The 20,991-nt window shown below is 35.9% G+C and overlaps 2 protein-coding genes across 3 annotated transcripts in view; both read left to right on the top strand.

The window, feature by feature from the left end:
- The window catches only part of RHAG (Rh associated glycoprotein), a 40,452-nt gene extending 38,437 nt beyond the window's left edge, over nt 1-2,015 (top strand). For both annotated transcript variants that reach the window (XM_034432532.3, XM_034432531.3), the window contains exon 10: nt 1,809-2,015. In XM_034432532.3, coding sequence (XP_034288423.1) covers nt 1,809-1,889 — 81 coding nt within the window. In that variant the 3' untranslated portion in view covers nt 1,890-2,015. The remainder of the gene's footprint in view (nt 1-1,808) is intronic.
- Nucleotides 2,016-7,954: 5,939 nt separating this feature from the next.
- Nucleotides 7,955-13,094, top strand: LOC117674489 (cytochrome P450 2K6-like). The gene is made up of 5 exons (XM_087888062.1): nt 7,955-8,260; nt 8,729-8,891; nt 9,918-10,067; nt 11,802-11,962; nt 12,837-13,094. Exons 1-5 carry the CDS (start codon nt 8,078-8,080, stop codon nt 13,092-13,094), a joined length of 915 nt encoding a protein of 304 aa, XP_087744188.1. The 5' UTR covers nt 7,955-8,077.
- The last annotated feature ends 7,897 nt before the right edge of the window (nt 13,095-20,991 follow it).

The following is a 20,991-nucleotide window of genomic DNA, read 5'->3' as shown; positions in this document are numbered from 1 at the left end:
TTGGAACAAAACCAAAAAAGGGAGGAAAAAAAGCAAATTGGACATAATGTCACACAAAACTCCAAAAATGGGCTGGACAAAATCATTGGCACCCTTTCAAAATTGTGGATAAATAAGATTGTTTCAAGCATGTGATGCTCCTTTAAACTTACCTGGGGCAAGTAATAGGTGTGGGCAATATAAAACTCACACCTGAAAGCAGATAAAAAGGAGAGAAGTTCACTTAGTCTTTGCATTGTGTGTCTGTGTGTGCCACACTAAGCATGGACAACAGAAAGAGGAGAAGAGAACTGTCTGAGGACTTGAGAACCAAAATTGTGGAAAAACATCATCAATCTCAAGGTTACAAGTTCATCTCCAGAGATCTAGATTTGCTTTTATCCACAGTGCGCAACATTATCAAGAAGTTTGCAACCCATGGCACTGTAGCTAATCTCCCTGGGTGTGGACGGAAGAGAAAAATTGATGAAAGGTGCCAACGCAGGATAGTCCGGATGGTGGATAAGCAGCCCCAAACAGGTTCCAAAGCAATTCAAGCTGTCCTGCAGGCTCAGGGAGCATCAGTGTCAGCGCGAACTATCTGTCGACATTTAAATGAAATGAAACGCTATGGCAGGAGACCCAGGAGGACCCCACTGCTGACACAGAGACATAAAAAAGCAACACTACAGTTTGCCAACATGTACTTGAGTAAGCCAAAATCCTTCTGGGCAAATGTCTTGTGGACAGATGAGACCAAGATAGAGCTTTTTGGTAAAGCACATCATTCTACTGTTTACCGCAAACGGAATGAGGCCTACAAAGAAAAGAACACAGTACCTACAGTGAAATATGGTGGAGGTTCACTGATGTTTTGGGGTTGTTTTGCTGCCTCTGGCACTGGGTGCCTTGAATGTGTGCAAGGCATCATGAAATCTGAGGATTACCAACGGATTTTGGGTCGCACTGTAGAGCCCAGTGTCAGAAAGCTGGGTTTGCGTTGGAGATCTTGGGTCTTCCAGCAGGACAATGACCCCAAACATACGTCAAAAAGCACCCAGAAATGGATGGCAACAAAGTGCTGGAGAGTTCTGAAGTGGCCAGCAATGAGTCCAGATCCCAAACCCATTGAACACCTGTGGAGAGATCTTAAAATTGCTGTTGGGAAGAGGCGCCCTTCCAATAAGAGAGACCTGGAGCAGTTTGCAAAGAAAGAGTGGTCCAAAATTCCGGGTGAGAGGTATAAGAATATTGATGGTTATCAGAAGCGACTGATTTCAGTTATTTATTCCAAAGGGTGTGTAACCAAATATTAAGTAAAGGGTGCCAATGATTTTGTCCAGCCCATTTTTGGAGTTTTGTGTGACATTATGTCCAATTTGCTTTTTTTCCTCCCCTTTTTGGTTTTGTTCCATTACACACAAAGGGAATAAACATGTGTATAGCAAAACATGTGTTACTGCAATACTTTTCTGTGAGAAATACTTCATTTTCTGGAAAAATTTCAGGGGTGCCAACATTTACGGCCATGACTGTATATGAAATCAACAACCTGGTATAAAAGAGGTACAGTCCTACTGGGACATTTCCTCAACAAATTCACATTTGATTAATTTGGGCTTATAAAGTAGAACAATGCCAGTTCCCAATGGATTATGTCTAGAGATTTAGTAATGCAGAGAGAGAGAGAGAGAGAGGGAGAGGGAGGGAGGGAGGGAGGGAGGGAGGGAGACACTCAAAAGCCTCAGTTAAATTCAGTTGGGGTAAAATCAGGTCAGATAGTTAAATATCACCTACTTGCATAAATCTCTGTATGCTATTCCTTCTAGATTCCCATTCAAGGAGGAGCACCTCTGGGAAGCAATATAGATTATGAAGAGGATCCCAGCAAACTCACTGTAGAAGCATAGAAAGAATTATATATGTGCATTTTTTCCATATGATGTTTTCAATATCTGATAAAATATCCATCACATGTTATTTTTTTCTTTCTATTTTTATTACGTTGCTGAAAAATAAAGCCAGAAAAAACCTTTTATGGACTTTTTGCTGAATAACGAAAATGTGCTTGTGATTTATGGGTTTGATGATTATGGAAAGGAGAGAGTTATAATGTAACTTTAGAGACAGAGGATAAAGTCCAAATGCATCTATAAGTGCTGTAAAGAAGATTAGAACTTATTTTTTAAAATAACTTGTCTTTTTCTCTTATGTTTCTTTCCTTTCTCTTACTTTATTTTCTTTATTCTTCAAATGTTGTTATTTTGTAAAAAAAAAAAAACTTCAATAAAAATTTATTAAAAAATAAGAAAAGAGATAAAAAGCCAGAACAAACCACAATCCTATATTTTTTCAGGCAAACATTCTGAGAATTATTTTGCAGCTCACACTGCATAACTTACTTTATGTATATTGCACTAAAGTATTCATAGCTGGAGTGTAAAGTCCAGTGTTATTGCTAGAAAACTTTCTGCATCAACAGTCATTTCAAAACCTGACTTTTAATCCATAAAAGTTTTCAGACAGAGTTACAATATCCCTGAATAACAAGTGGTGGCACAGTGGTTAGAATACAGTATTGCAGGCTAATTCTGATGACTGCCGAACAGTTCGAATCTCACCAGGCTCAAGGTTGACTCAGCCTTCCATCCTTCCAAGGTGGGTAAAATGAGGACCCAGATTGTTGGGGGCAATATGCTGACTCTGTAAACTGCTTAGACACGGCTGTAAAGCACTGTGAAGTGGTATATAAGTCTAAGTGCTATTGCTATTTCTACTTACAACAGGTCCTCCCATTTTCAGCTGTTACAGTGTCTATGGTGGTTATGATTGTGATTTTCAACATTCTTTTTGAGGCATTCATGAGCAAAGTCAATTGCGAAGCCAACAAGAACTTGGAAGTTACAGTCATGAGAGTTTTTTGCTCATCCCTGCAAAGTCCTCCTTAATGATGGCAGTTGAAACTGCCAAAATTGCTGTTATTAAGTGACCCAGTCATGTGACACCAAACTTCTGGGCCCAACTGCCATTGTAAGTCAAGAACTACAGTATGACAGAAGCTTCAGCGTCACAGCTACATGGGAAGTGAGTGGAAGCAAAAACCTCTCAATTTTCCGCTATTGCTATCACAGTGAAATGAATTCCAAATATTTTTAGGCAAATCAATTATGCTACCCAGTGAAATGTAGGTAGGAGGAGAGAGAACAAAATTTCATTTCTATGATTCCTTGAAGGAACTTATGTCAGTTTTAATTGGTAGAGAGTTAGCAAGATTGTGGCATTTAATTGCCTTTAAAATTTAGAATTATGCTACCTGTATCAAGGAAGGAGAAGCTTGCATAAATATATTTGGACTTAGAGAAATAGCTTTTAAGAAGTTATGCAACAGAAAGCAAATACTGAAAGTTTGGGATGAACATAGTAAAAAAAATCACTTCATATTTATCACCTCTTGCCTGTTATTAAGCATTTGTTTTCATGGAGATGAAAAGTACAGAGAAATGACAGAGAAACATTAATTATTAATAAGATTAAAATGAATTATTTTGAGGCCCTTTCTTTGGAATGGGCAAAACTTATTATTTTCAAATAAGTATATTTTTAAAAGAATTGCAAAAAGCAAATACTTGAAGAATTGACTAAAGTTGAAAATCTCATAACATAAATCTTTGTTATGCCATAAGCTGTTCGTGAAATATAACTCAGCAAGTGAATAAGTTTAAGGCTGTATGTTTAAATGAATGTATATGTACTTCATAGTTTATATATGTATTTTATATAGATACATATTTTATATTAAAAGTCCTAAATGTTTAATGTGATTTGTAGCATTGGCACTGATATTTATATGTTACGTGGCTTCCCCCTTTTGTTGTTTGCTTTTTTCATTCATTTTTTGAAAATATTTCATAATAAATATTAAAGAAAAAAAAGTATGTGCATCAGACAGAGCTGAATCAAGCAACCATTCCCTGGGCTTTCTCTGACAGCCAGCTACACTGCCTTTCATAACTCAAATTAGTATTGAAATGGTACTGATTAGTACCATTTGCACTAAGGGTACAAATTAGTAATGTAAAGGTAGGTTATGATTACTATGGGTTCAAATAATGTGATATTTAACTTAGTGTGAATCAGGGGTGGGTTCTACTTACCTTTACTACTGGTTCGCAATGGGATCGCACGCGCATGCGCAGATCGCCGATGACAACATCCAGGTGGGCGGGGCCTCCCGCCATTTTTTTGCAAACCGGTCCAAACCGGGGGCAACCCACCACTGGTGTGAATTGTAAATTGAGACCAGGCTGTGTGTTTAATGCAACCTAAATGTAAGTTTCTGTGAGTATGTATGTAGTCAAGATTGAGGTTTTAGATTCTGCTAATTCTTGTGTGTGCAGAATGAAGAAAAAGAAGAATCCATCACAGGAAAAACATACAAATTTTTAAAAGAATAAGATTCTTATTATATAAAAGCAAAAAAAAATTAACTGAACAATATGAATGCTAAAATAAGTGCAGATATTGGAATGCCTGGATCTATGGTAGATTTTTTGTTTTTGTTTTGCTTTCCATAACTACTTGACTTTGTGTACTGTAAATTGTTGATTATTTTTATCCCTTATTTTAAGATTTCATTGACATGCATATAAACAATTATAATTACAATTTTAATTGCTTATTTCTGTTGAGCTGGAACCAATTACCTTATTTTCTATCGAAATATCACTTTGAATAATGTGAATTGAATAATGTGACCATTTCATATATTTATTAATTGCCACCAATTGAGACACATCTATATCTTTAATGCATTTTTATCTAGCTCTATTTTATCCATTTTAATGGATCCTTTAGTGGAAAAGGGCTGTCAGAACTTTTGCTGAGCAAACCAACTAACCTGAAGAATCTTTCTTTTTAAACTGAAGTATCAGTCATTATCCTGTTTTAAGACTGTACTATACCATTCTCTCTCCTCTTGCATCTGACCATATGCAAATGCTAAACTAACATATAAAGCCTTTTTTTCCTCACTCTTCAGAAAGAATGTTTTAAAAAGTTGAATAAGTGACTGAATTGATTGTAGCACACAGAAGCCCTCTGAACTCAGTTGGGTTAGGGATTTTAAGAGATACTGGAAAAATTTGTTCAGTTGGGTAAATAATCTTTTTGGAGGTCAAAAACAAGATGACAAGGAATCATAAGAGTCTAAATAAACTTAGAGGGACATTGAAAGCCTTCCCTAGAAGAATATATGGTGATATAATGAATGATGTTCTACTAGGGGGGAATTTTCAAAGTTTTTTTGCTATTATATCTTTCAAAAATCCTGAAAGATATGCAGGAATTGCTAACACCCCAGAAGACAAGCTCAGGATCCAAAAATGGGGAATTACCTGAGGATTACCTGGTTCCCGGCTTCAAAAAAGGAAGAAAAAAAACCCCTCAGACTACAGACCAATCATCCTAACGTCAATACCTGAGAAGATACTGGAACAGATAATCAAAAAACAGATCTGCGAACATCTAGAAACAAATAAAGTTATAACTAAAAGCCAACATGGGCCAGAAGACAAGCTCAGGGTTCAAAAAGATCTTGATAGACTTGAACAATGGGCCCTTTCCAACAAAATGAAATTTAATGTGGAGAGAAGCAAAGTTTTACACATAGGCAGGAAAAATCAAAGGCATGAGTACGGACTGGGCAAAGCCTGACTCAAAAACAGTAACTATAAAAGAGGCCTTGGATTCCTAGTAGACAATCACTTAAATATGAGCTAGCAGTGTGCAGCAGCAGCTCAAAAAAGCTAATGCAATCCTTGATTGTATAAACAGAAACAGAATCAAAATCATATGAAGTATTACTACTGCTTTATAAAGCTTTAGTAAGGCCACACCTGGAATACTGTATCCAGTTTTGGTTACCACATTACAAAAAGATTTTGAGACTTTGGAGAAAGTGCAAAAGAGAGCAAATAAGATGATTAAAGGCCTAGAGACAAAAACATATGAAGAACGGTTGCAAGATTTGGGTTTGGCTAGTCTAGAGAAAAGAAGGACTAGGGGGACATGATAGCAGTCTTCCAATATTTGAGGGGCTGCCACAAAGAAGAGTGGTTGACTTCTTTTCCAAAACACCAGAGGGCAAGACAAGAAACAATGGATGGAAACTAATCAAGGAGAGAAGCAATCTGGAATTAAGGAGAAACTTCCTAATGGTGAGAATAATTAACCAGGGGAACTGCTTGGTGTCAGAAGCTATGGGTGCTTCATCACTGGAGGTTTTTAAGAAGAGACTGGGCAGTCACTTGTCTGAAATGATATAGGGTCTCCTGCTTGAGCAGGGGGTTGGACTAGAAGACCTCCAAGGTCCCTTCTAACTCTATTCTGATTGATTGATTGATCCTTTAGACCTTGTTATTTTATTTGTGATGAGTTTTTTTTCAGTCTGTGATATTTTTTTCAGTCTGCAAAATATGGAGAGGTGTGATGAATTGTCCATAGATTTGAATAATGAAAGCAAGATTTTTGCAGAATGATAAAACAGTTCCACTCTCATCAAAATGAGCAGTAAAAGTGATATAAATAGTTTATTCTGTTGTTATGGGAGAATGAGTATCCAAAAGTCTTCCAATACCAGCAAAATTGCATTAATGCCAATTTAAAATATTTATACATTGCTTATGATGTAATGCATCCCAGTTTGATTTTTTAAAAAATACATTAAATATAGAATAAAATGCATCAAAGTAAAAGTACATAAAATGCAACAATAAATTAGTATTAAATGGCCAACTGGAGTTGAGAAAAATTCAAGGGTAGGCACATTTTAAAAATGTTTGAGGGAAAGTAAAAAAAAAAAAAAAGGATAGTGTTCCCTGGCATTCAGCATGTTTCTTTATATCAAATTATCTTGGTCATCTTTTTAACAAATAGATGTGTTTCCAAAGAAAGCAAAGAATTGCAGTCATCCACTATTTTTATATTAAGGAATATTTGTGGAGTTAATGCATGGCCCAGAGGCCATTACATAGATATCTGTAACTGGACAATTTCCTCTATTATTCCATTCTAATAATTCTGTGGTAAATTGAAGTCTAAACCTATGGAGAGCAATTAAGTTGGGCCACCAATGAGATCCACATATATCTTCCTCTCAGCAGATACTACACTGACAATCTCTTGTGTAGGCCAAGGGATCTGTTTTGGATAAACCAAATAGCCTCTAAACATATAAGAAGTAAAATTGAATTGTTACTGGATAACACAGAAGTTTATGTGAAAATGTATAGTCACACATACAGGGGTGTCAAACTCAAGGCCTGGGGGCCGGATTAGATCTAGCCCACGGAGCTGCCCTGGAAACAGTGAAGGACTGGCCTGCAGTGCCTCTGGCAGCAAAAATGGAGCTTGGGAAGGCTCTGTGCTGCTCTCCCGAGCTCCATTTTCGCTGGCAGAGGGTTGCAGGAGGCCGTTGCAGCTGAAAACAGAGTTGGGAGCCTGTTTTCGCTAGCAAAATGCTTGGGCCTCCACAGGCGTCCCCGATATGAGTGATGTTGAGCTGGCCACACCCACCCTGGCCACCCCTCCCACCCCCCCAAAGGTCAAACACAACCCTGATGCAGCCCTCAATGAAATCGAGTTTGACACCCCTGCTGTGGAGCATGAGATTGTCTATGTATCTACTGTAAGAATAAATCAAACAAAGTTAAATTCAGAAGAAAGGACTTTCAAATGGCTCAAGTAAAAGAACATTTTCCCCATGTCTTTGTTTGGATTTACTGGTGAGGACAAATCTCTGTGCATGTTTAGTTCTGTACCTGTAAAGAGTTCAGTGGGAAAAATGCTCAGAAAATTCTGTATGTATTCAAAGTACCTTACTAACTACAGTTTAATGATTACCAAGGATGATTTTGAAATATTTGGTCTTCCTTTCTAACATTAAGGGGCCTGTTCTTACAAGTAATCTTCATTTTCAGATAGGTTTAAGAGTTTAATCCTTCTGTCCTTGGACCATTATAGTTGGCAGACACTCTCCTTGATTGTATTGTGTGGCAAATTTTTTATTAGAACCACAAAAGAAGGTACCAATTAAAAAGAAATGGATTGGATTGTTTCTGTTTCAATACTGTTCCTATGTACACTTATGATTATGCTTCTTTTCAAAATGGGCAATCCCTGGAAGAAGAGCTCCAAAGATTTTCCACCAGGACCCAGGCCTTTGCCTGTTGTTGGAAATCTCCACATAATGGATCTGAAAAAACCTTACCAGACAATGTTAGAGGTATTTTTTTTTTTATCCTTTCCATTGAAGGGCAAAACTGCAGCATTCTGTAACCTTCATAAGCCATGGAAATGAAAGCTTGCTCCAACGAAAGAGAAGTGGGAGAAGAATGGAATGCTCTTATTAAACCAAATGGCTCATGCCATTCTCTCCAGATATCACCTAGGTCAATGACAGGAAACTTGTGTCTATCAGTTTCTTGATAATTAAATAAGTAGTGACCACAGTCAGCCTGGCCAGTGGAACAACATTCATCTCTAAAACAAACACTGAGGCACTGCCTTGTATTCTCATAATATTTTATTTGTATTTTTGTAGGTGTTGTATAATTTTATCTTTTTAATATTGTGGGCCACCCAGAGTTACCCTCTGATGAGATAGGCAGCCAATAATAATTAATAATAATTAATTTAGAACATATTCTTAATACAAAATATCTCTGTCTCTCTCATACTTTCTTTTTTCCAGCTATCAAAACAGTATGGACCCATATTCAAAATCCAACTGGGACTCCAGAAAATGGTGGTGCTAACAGGATATGAGACCATAACGGAAGCTCTGGTGAATAAGGCTGATGTGTTTGCTGAGAGGCCTCCTATCCCCATATTTGATGAGTTTTCAAAGGGGTTTGGTGAGGACCTTCATTTCATGTCAATACAATTTGCAAACATACAATGGAGACTCTGTGCGAACATCACCACAGGAGCAATAAGAATTAGAATTGACTGAAATTGGGAAAACGTACAAAGTGTGGGACTGGTATTCATAACACAGAAAGTGACCTCAATGGCTCTCTCAGTCTCTGCTGTATGCTTAAGAAAGAATTTAGAATGCTTTGTAGAACAATGAAAATTCCAATCAGAGATTGAGAGATTCTAAGATGAAAATAACACCAAAATGACAACCAAACAATCAGCTTGTATTAATTATCTGTAAGGGAGCATTCAGTACCCTAATATAGAGGCTGCTTGAGTCAAGGACAGCCACTTTAGAACTCTTAGATAAGTCTCAATATCTCAAATATTGAGTTGAAAGTGACCTCAATCCGTATTTCTTACAAGCACTAGTTACAAAAAACAAAGCGAAATATGGCTCTGCTAAGATTTAATGCTGTTTGTTAGATATTCTGGAATGATATCGCATATTCAATAGAATAAACAATTGAATAAACATTGTATATTGTGGAATGAATGATCACATGGGGTGGATTTTTTAAAGATATATTTCTTTACTTTCTTTAAAAAATGACTAGCCAGTTCTCTGAATTGGAATGGTCTCTGTAATCACTCTGTTAAGTGGATTTCTTCCTCAAACTCTTCCTCTAATGATTATGAGAATATTGGGGGGGCAGAGATATTTATCTTTTTGCCATGCATGATTTAGATCAGTGTTTCCTAAACAAGCCGACTTTTGGATGTTTGGATTTCATCTCACAGAATTGGATGGGGAATTCTGGGAGATGAAGTCCATATAGTTTAACATTGCCAAGGCTGAGAAATACTCAGCCTTGATATAGGCAAACTCTAAGGCAACAAGACTTGGAAATTAACTAAGTATTTAAGAAATGTTCCTTGGGTTTTGGATGATCCAGAGGGATGATGGTAGGGAGTGCATTTCGTCACCATCAGTTGAAATTTTGCATATTTTTGTTTTTCAGGAATAATTTTTTCCCATGGTGAGAACTGGAGAGTGATGAGGCGATTTATGTTAACCACCTTACGGGACTATGGGATGGGTAAGAGGTCTATGGAAAGCAGAATAGCTGAAGAGTGCAGTTTCGTGGTAAAGAAGTTTGAATCTTACAAAGGTGCATTGGTGTTTCTTCTGGAGTTCAAAAACTTATCTATCTTATGTTATCTTGAATGGGTTGAGGTTCCTGCATGACATACTCCAAACTTCCAAATCATAGCTCTTTTTAAATAGTTTTTATTTAAAACAGTTTAAAAGATAATAAAAACTCAAATCAGAAAAAAAATAGAAAATAGGAAAAACACAAAGTGCGAAGAGTAAAGGAGAGAATGAGAGAGCAGAGAAGAAAAAGAAAAGAAAAGAGATAGAAAAAAAGAATATTGAAAGAAGTGACTCCTATCTTCCTTACAACAATTGCGGCAAAATTAATAGCTTCCTACCCCTGTAACAAGGGTGTCAAACTCAATTTCATTGAGGGCCGCATCAGGGTTGTGTTTGACCTTGGGTGTGTGTGTGTGTGGCCACGATGGACATGGCCAGCTGGACATCACTTATGTGGTGGGTGCCTGTGGTGGCCTGAGCACTCTGCCAGCGAAAACAGGCTCCTGAGCTCCATTTTCAGCTGCAACAGCCTCCTGCAACCCTCTGCCAGCAAAAACAGAGCTCGCGAGGGCTGCATGTGGCCCTCCTGAGCTCCGTTTTTGGTGGCAGAGGCACCATGGGCTGGTCCTTTGCTGTTTCCAGGGCAGCCCCGCAGGCTAGATCTAAGTACCCTGCAGGCCGAATTTGGCCCCTAGGTTTTGAGTTTGACACCCCTGTCCTGTAAGATTGTATAATGATTCACTTCTTCCCATAACTTGCCCCTTCTTATCCACTCACAAAACTCATTATGATTTCTGTCCAAATATCAGTAAAATGTCCATAAAGAGTTTCCAGAAGTTTATAAAAATATTGTTTTTAACCCTGATCAAACAAGTCAACTAAACAAGTCAATATTCAAACAAAACAAGTCAATATTCTCATCTTTTGCTTCTAAGAGTCTTAGTTTTAAATTCAAGTTGCTATCATAGGATTGAATCTCAATTTAATCTTTCTGCCATTTCAAAATATCTTTCAAGATTTTAGAAACCCTCTTTTGTAAATTTAAAACTAAACCCTTGCTCTTTTAATTTTTTGTTCATCATTTTGTTCCACTGTATCATCTCTATCTTATAAACTTCCATTTTTTCATTTTCCAGGATTTCTTCATTATGTAGGATTTCTATCTCCTCTTTCTTCTCTTTTCTTTTTCCTTCCTGAAACATTGGTCACTTCTAGTGGCTTATTTCTATGTCCACAGAGTCTCAAGATTCATTCTTCAACTGTTTTCTGTTAATTAAACAATTTGTACTCTTACAAAGGTATTGTTTTGTTTTCTCAGTTTTTTATAAAAAAAAACTTAACAAAAATCTTAATTTTCCAAATTCATCTGGTCTTTTACATCATTTAAAACTTTGTCTGAAGGTTGTCTGCAGTTGTTTGAAGATTGAATAATTGTAATTGAACTATTTTTTGTTGTTAATTTGAGAGAAGTTTCTCTGCCCATCCAGGCAGCTTCATCAGTCAGAGGAAGCCAGTTAGGCAAAGAGTCATTAGAATGTACCAACTCCTGCCTCACTAAACTCAGGGATTTCCTCTCCAAAGAGTGTTGCAATATGAAGATTCACCTCTTTATCCGTTCACATCAACCAATTTATAAGACAATGAACTCAACAAGTCATTGCAACAATAGATTGATGCTAGAATCAAGACAATGAAATATGTTAATTTTATTTTTATTATATTTTGATGAAATTCCACATTTGATGTCTAGGAAAACCATTTGAATTCAGAAGAATTATGACTGCAGCTGTTGGCAATATCATAGTATCCATTTTACTTGGGAAGCGATATGACTATGAAGATCCAAAATTTATTAAATTGTTGAGCTTGGCAACAGAAAATAACAGGCTTATGGGAAGCCCTTCAATGCAGGTAATTAACATTCATTTCAAAAGTATTAACAGCTCATATATTGTATAGGAAAGGCAATGTGCCTTATTCAGGATTCACTGCAAAAACATTTAAAAGTTTTAACAAATTGGCCCAGGCTTCCTGGAAGCCCTACAATGCAGGTAATGATTATTCATTTGTAAAGTATTAAGAGCTCATTTATTGTATAGGAAAGGCAGTGTGAATTATTCAGGATTTACTGCAAAATCCAGAATCTAATGACTAATATTGAAAACCTTTTTTTTTTTAAATGATGCAGTCTTCCCATAATTCTTTCACTGAGTATACAAGTATGTATGGAGGCATGTCAAATGTATAGATACTACATCTTGCTTGCAGTGGAAACATGGTACAATTTTGATTCTATTTCCCAGGCAACTTACTAGAAAATAATAAGAAAGAAAAATGTGGTTCAATCACTAAGACCAAATGGATGAACAATGTATAAGTTAATGAGAGCAATACCATATCAGCAATTATATACCACTCCATAGTGCTTTACTCTGGGCAGTTTACAATATCAAGCACATTGCTCCCAACAATCTGAGCCCTCATTTTACTGACCTTAGAAGGATGGAAGACTAAGCCAACCTTGAGCCCTGTCAGGATCAAACTCCAGGCTATGGGCAGAGTTAGACTGCAATACTGCATTCTAACCGCTGTATCATCATGGCTACATATATCTATGGCAGGCCTTCCATAATTCTCCACCAAAGAAATTAAAAAGCCCATATCTATCTACATTGTAGTTGTTTGTATTATTATGTTTTCTATTGTAATATATGAGAGACATCATTTGGGAGGCCTATCAGAATCTATATTCTAGATATGTGACTTCTTTTTTTATATGTTTCAGCTATGTAACCTAATTCCTATGCTTGGCTATTTTTTTGCCACTCGTAAGAAAGTCCGGAATAACAGAAAGGAATTGTATGCTTTCATCAATGAAAACTTCATCCAATGTTTCAACAATCTGGATGAAAATGACACAAGAAACTTTATTGATTCATATCTCGTACAACAGCAACAGGTAATGAAATGTGCTAGAAATGGCAGCTTGAAGTTTCCATCAAATTGCAGAAATAAATTTGTAAATGGAAACACATGTACTTGACAAGAATATTTATCATAGAAGACAACAAACTTAGCAAATTGACAATGGTTTCCAAAAATTGAGCAAGTATTCATTTTGCCTGATTTTTAGCACTCAAATTTTGAAAAGTTTGTATTATGGTCACTAATCAGGACTACTGCAGTTACCAATCACCACTTAGCCTAATCTTTTTAGTACTTGATGACCCCAGTATAATAGTAGTCTAGAACTCACAATTTCCTACTTCTTACCTGATGCCATAACCACTACACCAAACTGGTTCTCTACCTACACTTACATATACCTTGTGTAATAATTTATTTACATATATACATAACATACAATCCAGATATAGAAACTGATAGTCATTCAGTCATTCACTGACCTGACTCATTCATTCATTGAGGAATGGAATGAATCTTTTCCAATGATAGTTATGAGATTGAAGGTAATAAAAAATAAGAAATGTGCGGAAATTTAAATTCCTAGGTCCGTGATGGCGTACCTATGGCACGAGTGCCTGAAGTGGCATGCAGAGCCATGTCGCCTGGCATGTGAGGCATCGCCCATTACTTTTCCGGGTTTCTGGCGCGCATGCACACACGCCGATCAGCTGGCATTTGTGCGTATGGCAGTGCCAGAAACTGGAAGAGATGGTCTTCCGTTTTCTGGCATGAGCACGCACACTGGCCAGCTGATCGGCATGTGTGCATATATGGCAGTAACCAGAAGACTTCCTGGGAGGTGCGCATGCATGCACCTGAAGCCGGAAGTACCTTATCCGGTGCGTGGATGCCCCCTAGGCAGCTCCTCTTCCTGGTCGCAGCCCTGACAAATATGCGCATGCGTGGGTGTGTGCATGAATTTGTTCTTGAACATTCTGGCAATTCTTGTTGGGGGTAATGCCACCTGTAAAACATCTTATACAAATTTTCCTTATATGCTGTTGACATTGTCATTTTGTAATTTTGCAGCCACAGTTTTTGCAATTTCTCTAAATCAATTCCATAACCAAAATTCCCCCCCCATGCAATAATTTTTTCTTTAACTTATTCTTCTTCCAACTTTACCTCTAATAAATAACCATACAATTTTTTAATTACATAGTCATCAGAACCTATTAAAATTTTATCTAAGTTAGTCAAATTATTATAAATACCCTCTGCCTTAGAATCTTTATCATATCTAGACTGTATTTGCATATAAGAAAACCAATTCATCTTTAAACCTTGTTCCTCCAATTCTTGCTTTGATTTGAGTGCACCCTTTTCATTCAATAATTCACTATATCTAACAATTTGTTCCCTTCTAAATATTATAGAGTATGAAAATGCTTCAATCATCAATAACCAGACTGGAATTTTTAAATAGTGTTGTTTTTTAATCTTCTCCCAGTTTAATAACAAAGCTTCATGTATATAATGTCTTCTAAAGTACCCCTGTGTTTTTGTTCCCTTGTACCATAGAAAAGCATGCCATCCCAACAACAAGTCATGTCCTTCTAAAGTCAATAATCTAATATTTCATAACATTATCCATTCTTTAATCCACATCAAACTTATCGCTTGATAATAAAGTTCCCAATTAGGCAAACCAAAACCTCCTCTTATTCTAGCATCTTGCAACAATTTCAATTTTATCCTCGTCTTTTTACCCTGCCAAATATATTTTAATATTATTTTATTCAAATCTTCAAAATAATCTTTTCCCAATCTAATTGGAATTGTCTGGAACAGATATAGAATTCTAGGTAATATATTCATTTTAATTGTCGATATTCTCCCAATCAATGATAATTGTAAATTTTCCCATTTTTTTTTAAATTTGATTTATATGCCGCCCTTCTCCGAAGACTCAGGGCGGCTTACAATGTGCTCAGCAATAGCCTTCATCCTTTTGTATATTTATACAAAGTCAGCTTATTGCCCCCACAGCTGGGTCCTCAATTTACCTACCTTAGAAAGGATGGAAGGCTGAGTCAACCTTGAGCCTTGGCGAGATTCGAACCCTGCAGTAATTGCAGGCAGCTGGTCTTAATAACCAGCTTAATAACAGGGTGCCTTAAACCCCTGTACTACCAAGGCTCTTGGTATTTTGCCAAATCTACCAAGGCTCTTGGTATTTTGCCAAATCTGTCCCAATTTGTTGTTTGAGTTTATTATAAGTATTCTCTTTAAGTGTGCAACATCTAGCTGTCAAATATATCCCCAAAAATTTAACCTTGTTTGCGACATGCATCTTTGATATTTCCACCAATTCCTCTTTTTGTTTTATTAGCATATTTTTTGTCAAAATCTTCATTTTGTCTTTATTAATTTTCAAACCTGCTACTTTCCCATATTCTCTTATTTTATCTATCTATGCAATTATTGAATCTAAAGGATCTTCAAGGATAAAAACCAGGTCATCTGCAAACACTTGCAATTTATATTCTTCCTTTTGAATTTTCATTCCTTTTATCTCTTTTTCTTCTCTAATATTTCTATTTAGCGCTTCTAATGTTAATACAAACAACAGAGGAGACAGTGGGCAGCCTTGTCTCGTTCCTTTTTTTATCTTGATAAACTCTGTCAGTTCTCCATTTATCATTACTTTTGCTGTTTGTTTGTAGTATATGCCTTCTATTGCTTGAATAAATTTTCTATCGAAGTCCATCTGCTCCAATTGAAGTAACATAAATTGCCAGTTGACATTATCAAAAGCTTTCTGAGCATCTAGAAATATCAAAGCCATTTTCTTTTCAGGATGTGCCTCATAGTATTCCAAAGTGTCCAGAATTATCCTTATGTTGTCTCTAATCTGTCTTTTTGGCAGAAACCCATTTTGATCAGAATGTATAAAATTGTTTAAATATCTTTTAAGTCTTTCTGCCAATATTGAAGCAAAAATTTTATAAGCAGAATTTAGCAGGGAAATAGGCCTATAATTTTTTATTTGTTGTGGGTCTAGGTCCTCTTTTGGAACAAGTGTAATATATGCTTCTGTCCATGACTTGGGTATTTTCCTCTTTAACATAACTTCATTCATAACTTCTAGCAATGGGAGACTCAACGACTCCTGTAATGTCTTATAATATTCCACTGGCAGTCCGTCTGGGCCTGGTGCCTTCCCCATCTTTTGTTTTTTGAGTGCTTCAGTTAATTCCATCATTGTTATATTTCCTTCTAACATCATTTTCACGTCTTTAGGGATCTGAGGTAAATTCACCTTTTGCAAGTATTGTTTTAACATTTTCCTCCTGTATATTTTCTTGTTCATACAGTTTTCTATAGTAATCTTGTATAATCTCTTTTTTCTCTTTATTCCCAAATCTAATTTGTCCTTGGTCATATATTAGTTGTGTTATTTTTCTTGATTCTCTCTCTTTTTTCAGTTTATATGCTAACCATCTACCTGGTTTATTGGCATCTTCAAAATAGTTCTGTTTAGCACTTCTGATTTTTTGTGCTAAATCTTCTCTTTCTATTAATCCCATTTTATGCTTAGTTGTATCCATTTTTATTTTAATATCTTTCTTTTGTGGAAATTTCTGAAGCTCCTTTTCAAGTTTCTTATAGTCATCCTCTAGTATTTTATAGACTTGTCTTTTCTTAATATTTCTTTTCCTTGTATAGTCTATTATCAGACCTCTTGTATAAGCTTTCATTGTGTCCCAAAATTTTTTCATCGATTTTTCATTTTTCATTTTCTGTTTTCTTTAAAAAAGAAAGCCAATTCTTTCTCCATTTTCTGCACAAATTCTTTTTCTTTCAATATTGTATTATTTAGAGTCCATCTAGATCTTATCCTTTGTCCTTTCCACATCACGGTCACTGGATTATGATCCAGTGTATTTGCTTCTATTTCAATTTCTTCTATTTTAGAAGTCAATTCCATTGTCGTCCATATCATGTCTAATCTAGACCATGATGAATGTCTATCAGAATAAAAGGTATATTGCTTACTTTTTGCATTTCTTTCTCTCCATGCATCTTTTAAATTTATTTCCTCTATCATTTTAAAAAAAACTTTTGGAAGTATCTTTCTAGTATGCTTTATTGTCTTATGTGTATTATAATCTAATTTCTCATCTACTGTACCATTAAAGTCCCCCATCATATAAATATTGTCATAGTCCAATTCAATTATTTTCTTATGTAGTTTTCTGTATAAGTCATCTTGGTTGTTATTTGGAGCATATATTGCTATTAAAAGTATTTTCATATTATTATCTATTATTTCCACCATCAAAATTCTTCCCTCATCATCTGTGTATATTTGCTCAGCTGGAATTGTGTTTCTAATGTATAAGACAACTCCCCTTTTCCCCTTCATTGTGGTAATGAAATAAATTTTCCCTAATTTTGGCTGTACCAGTACCTGTTCATATTGCTTTTTAATATGCACTTCTTGCAAACAGATTATATCAAACTTTAATTTCTCTAATTTATGAAATACCTTTTTTCTTTTAATGGTTGAATTAAGTCCATTTATATTTATTGTAATCAATTTTTTCTCTTCTATGTTCATACTTTATATGAGGGGTTTGCTGCTCTAGTTGATCTTGGTTCATGTTGTTCTTTATGTTCCACAATACCCCCTACTGCTCCTTCTGCTTTTTCAATCGTTGCTATGTCTTCTTCTTGGATTTGAATCAGTGGTTCTGTCATTCTAATTTCCATTCCTTTCTCTCTGAGAAATTCTGCATAAAATGCTTTAGATTTATCCATTGAATCTATTCTATATCTTTGCTGCTGCCACGTAAACACTAATCCTTCTGGTATCAGCCATCTGTAATTCACACCTTTTTGAAGCAGTATTTTAGTCAGGAATTGATATTCTCTCCTCATCTCCCTCACTCTTCTTGGTATTTGCTTCAGAACCACAGTTTCTTTCTCCTTATACTTCAGTGTTTTTTCTCTTGCGATCTGCAAAATCTGTGCTTTAATCGATTTCTTGGTAAACCTTATATGGACTTCTCATGATAATTTATTTTGCATTGCATATCTTGTGTAGACTCGAAATATCTCATCTCTGCCATCCATCATCTTTTCTTTGGTAATTTCTAATGCTTCTGCTAGAATTTCTATCATCACTTCTGCCAGGTTTTCTCCCTTCTCTTCTTCTATATTTTGAAATCTGAGATAAAATTCTGCTTTATCCATCTCCCATCCGACTAATCCATTCTTGTCTCGTTCCACTTCATCCAGTCTAGCATCAATATCTCTGATTTTTTTTTCTCTCTTTGCTCCTCCTTTTCCTCAATTTTTTGGAGTCTATCTTCATATTTCAACATCATTTGTTGTATGCTCTCCACTTTCTCATCTGTCTTCTCTGTTCTTTGTTCAATCTTCTGAACTACTTGTAATATCATCTGTAATGTTGTCTCCTTTTCCTTTTCCTTCTCCCTTTCCTTCTCCTTCTCCTGTTGTAACAGTGTCTGTATGGATCACTGTCCTCCAGATGGAGATGAAGAGGGCATAATTGTAGAAGAGCCAACAGCCGTTACTTTTCTACTCATTCTGTGAAGTAGTCGCAGAGGCTTTAAACAGAGAAAGAAAAAAGAAAAAGGAAAAAGAAAAAAGAGAAAGAAAAAAAAATATATTCTTCAGGTTCTTCTATACCTTAATCCAATTGTGCAAATATTACTTCAAGTATTAATAAAATACTCAAAATCAAATCAAAATAAAAAAAGAAGAAAAACGAAAAATCAATAGAAAGCAAAAAAATAATAATAAAAATCTTCAGGCACTTGTATACCTTAATCCAATTCAGTTCAATAAAAAATATCAGTCTTCTTAACAATCTCTATATATTTATGTAAAAAGCAAATTACACATAAAAACAAAAAAAGAGGAAAAATTAAAAATCCATCAACTCATAGTCCAATTAAAAAATACTTACACAGGGGAGGAGTACAGAGAGCTATCGCTTGAAAAATATAAAAAAAAGAAAAAATAGAATAAAAAAAAGAAAAGATATTCAAATAAAAATCACTTCTATATAAAATTCAAAGATTTTTTAAATTTGAGTTCCAAGTGTTATTTACTGTTCTCTTTCAAAGTCACTGGAAATTCCTTCTCATTCAACAGGCTCCTGCCTCTGATAGTCCCCCAAAGAACATCTGAATAAACAATTCTACAGATAGTTTTAAATGTTCTTTTGATGTTCTTCCAACTATCTTATCTATGAGAGGGCTCCAAGTCCTTGAATTGCAACACAATATAGCACAGTTGTTACTTCTTAAACCAACAGAGATACAAAATTTCCAATCCACTAGATGGCAGTGTTACATACTCTCCTCCTTCCCCTGCTGTATTCAATAGACTTTAAAAATCAAATTAGCCAAAAAGGAGAAAAAATAATAAGGCAAAGTGAAGATACAACAAAGTCAAAGTGAATTGTGATAAAAAGGCACTAAAAATTTTAAAATGAGATAAACAAGTCTCCGGTCCAATCCAATCCAGTCCAGGTTAAAAATCCACAAATGCATTAAGACAAAAATAGTGCTATCCCAGTCTCCCATAAGTCTCAGAACAAACAACACAAAATGTCTGACAAGCCTAAAGTGGTGATTTGAGATATCACCCCACTATGGCCATTTAACAACTTGATCTACATAGGAAAAAACCCTGACTACAAAAGTATTTGTATCAAAAGTAGACAAAAGAAAAAAGCCCAGAACCGAGTAGATGAGATTCTACTGAGCTGGAGCTACAAAAAAACCTTGGCTACGTAGGGAAAACCTGGCTAGAAGAAAAACACACATAAACCCTACGAAGAAGTAAGAAAATTGATACTGTGCCTTTACAGGGAGGATATGGGTGTGGCCTACTGATGACAGCTAACGAGCTAGAAATGGATCTATTTAGGTCTCCCACCTAGCACTGAGAGCTTGCTAGGTGTTAGAAAAGAAAAAAGCCCAGAACTGAGTAGATGAGATTCTACTGAGCTGGAGCTACAAAAAAACCTTGGCTACGTAGGGAAAACCTGGCTAGAAGAAAAACACACATAAACCCCACGAAGAAGTAAGAAAATTGATACTGTGCCTTTACAGGGAGGATATGGGTGTGGCCTACTGATGACAGCTAACGAGCTAGAAATGGATCTATTTAGGTCTCCCACCTAGCACTGAGAGCTTGCTAGGTGTTAGAAAAGAAAAAAGCCCAGAACTGAGTAGATGAGATTCTACTGAGCTGGAGCTACAAAAAAACCTTGGCTACGTAGGGAAAACCTGGCTAGAAGAAAAACATATATATATATATATATTTTGATTCATAGGTATAAATGTGCGATATTTTTGCAATCAGGGTTTTTTCCTATGTTGAAAGATGTTAAAATGGCCATGGTGGGATGAAATCTCTATTCATCGCTTTCAGGCCTGTCAGAAATTTTATGTTGTTTCTTCTGTGACTTATGGGAGACTGGGATAGCACTATTTCGGCCTTCTTGGGCCTCTTCAGCCAGACACACCCATATTTTGTGACTCCTCCCTGTAGAGGTCAAATATTTATTTCTTTTGATTCATAGGTATAAATGTGCGATATTTTTGCAATCAGGGTTTTTTCCTATGTTGAAAGATGTTAAAATGGCCATGGTGGGATGAAATCTCTATTCATCGCTTTCAGGCCTGTCAGAAATTTTATGTTGTTTCTTCTGTGACTTATGGGAGACTGGGATAGCACTATTTTGGCCTTCTTGGGCCTCTTCAGCCAGACACACCCATATTTTGTGACTCCTCCCTGTAGAGGTCAAATATTTATTTCTTTTGATTCATAGGTATAAATGTGCGATATTTTTGCAATCAGGGTTTTTTCCTATGTTGAAAGATGTTAAAATGGCCATGGTGGGATGAAATCTCTATTCATCGCTTTCAGGCCTGTCAGAAATTTTATGTTGTTTCTTCTGTGACTTATGGGAGACTGGGATAGCACTATTT

The sequence above is a fragment of the Pantherophis guttatus genome, chromosome 1, assembly GCF_059756535.1.
Source record: "Pantherophis guttatus breed Tessera chromosome 1, ASM5975653v1, whole genome shotgun sequence".
NCBI classification, from domain to species: domain Eukaryota; kingdom Metazoa; phylum Chordata; class Lepidosauria; order Squamata; family Colubridae; genus Pantherophis; species Pantherophis guttatus.
This window is presented reverse-complemented; position numbering and strand designations above follow the sequence as displayed.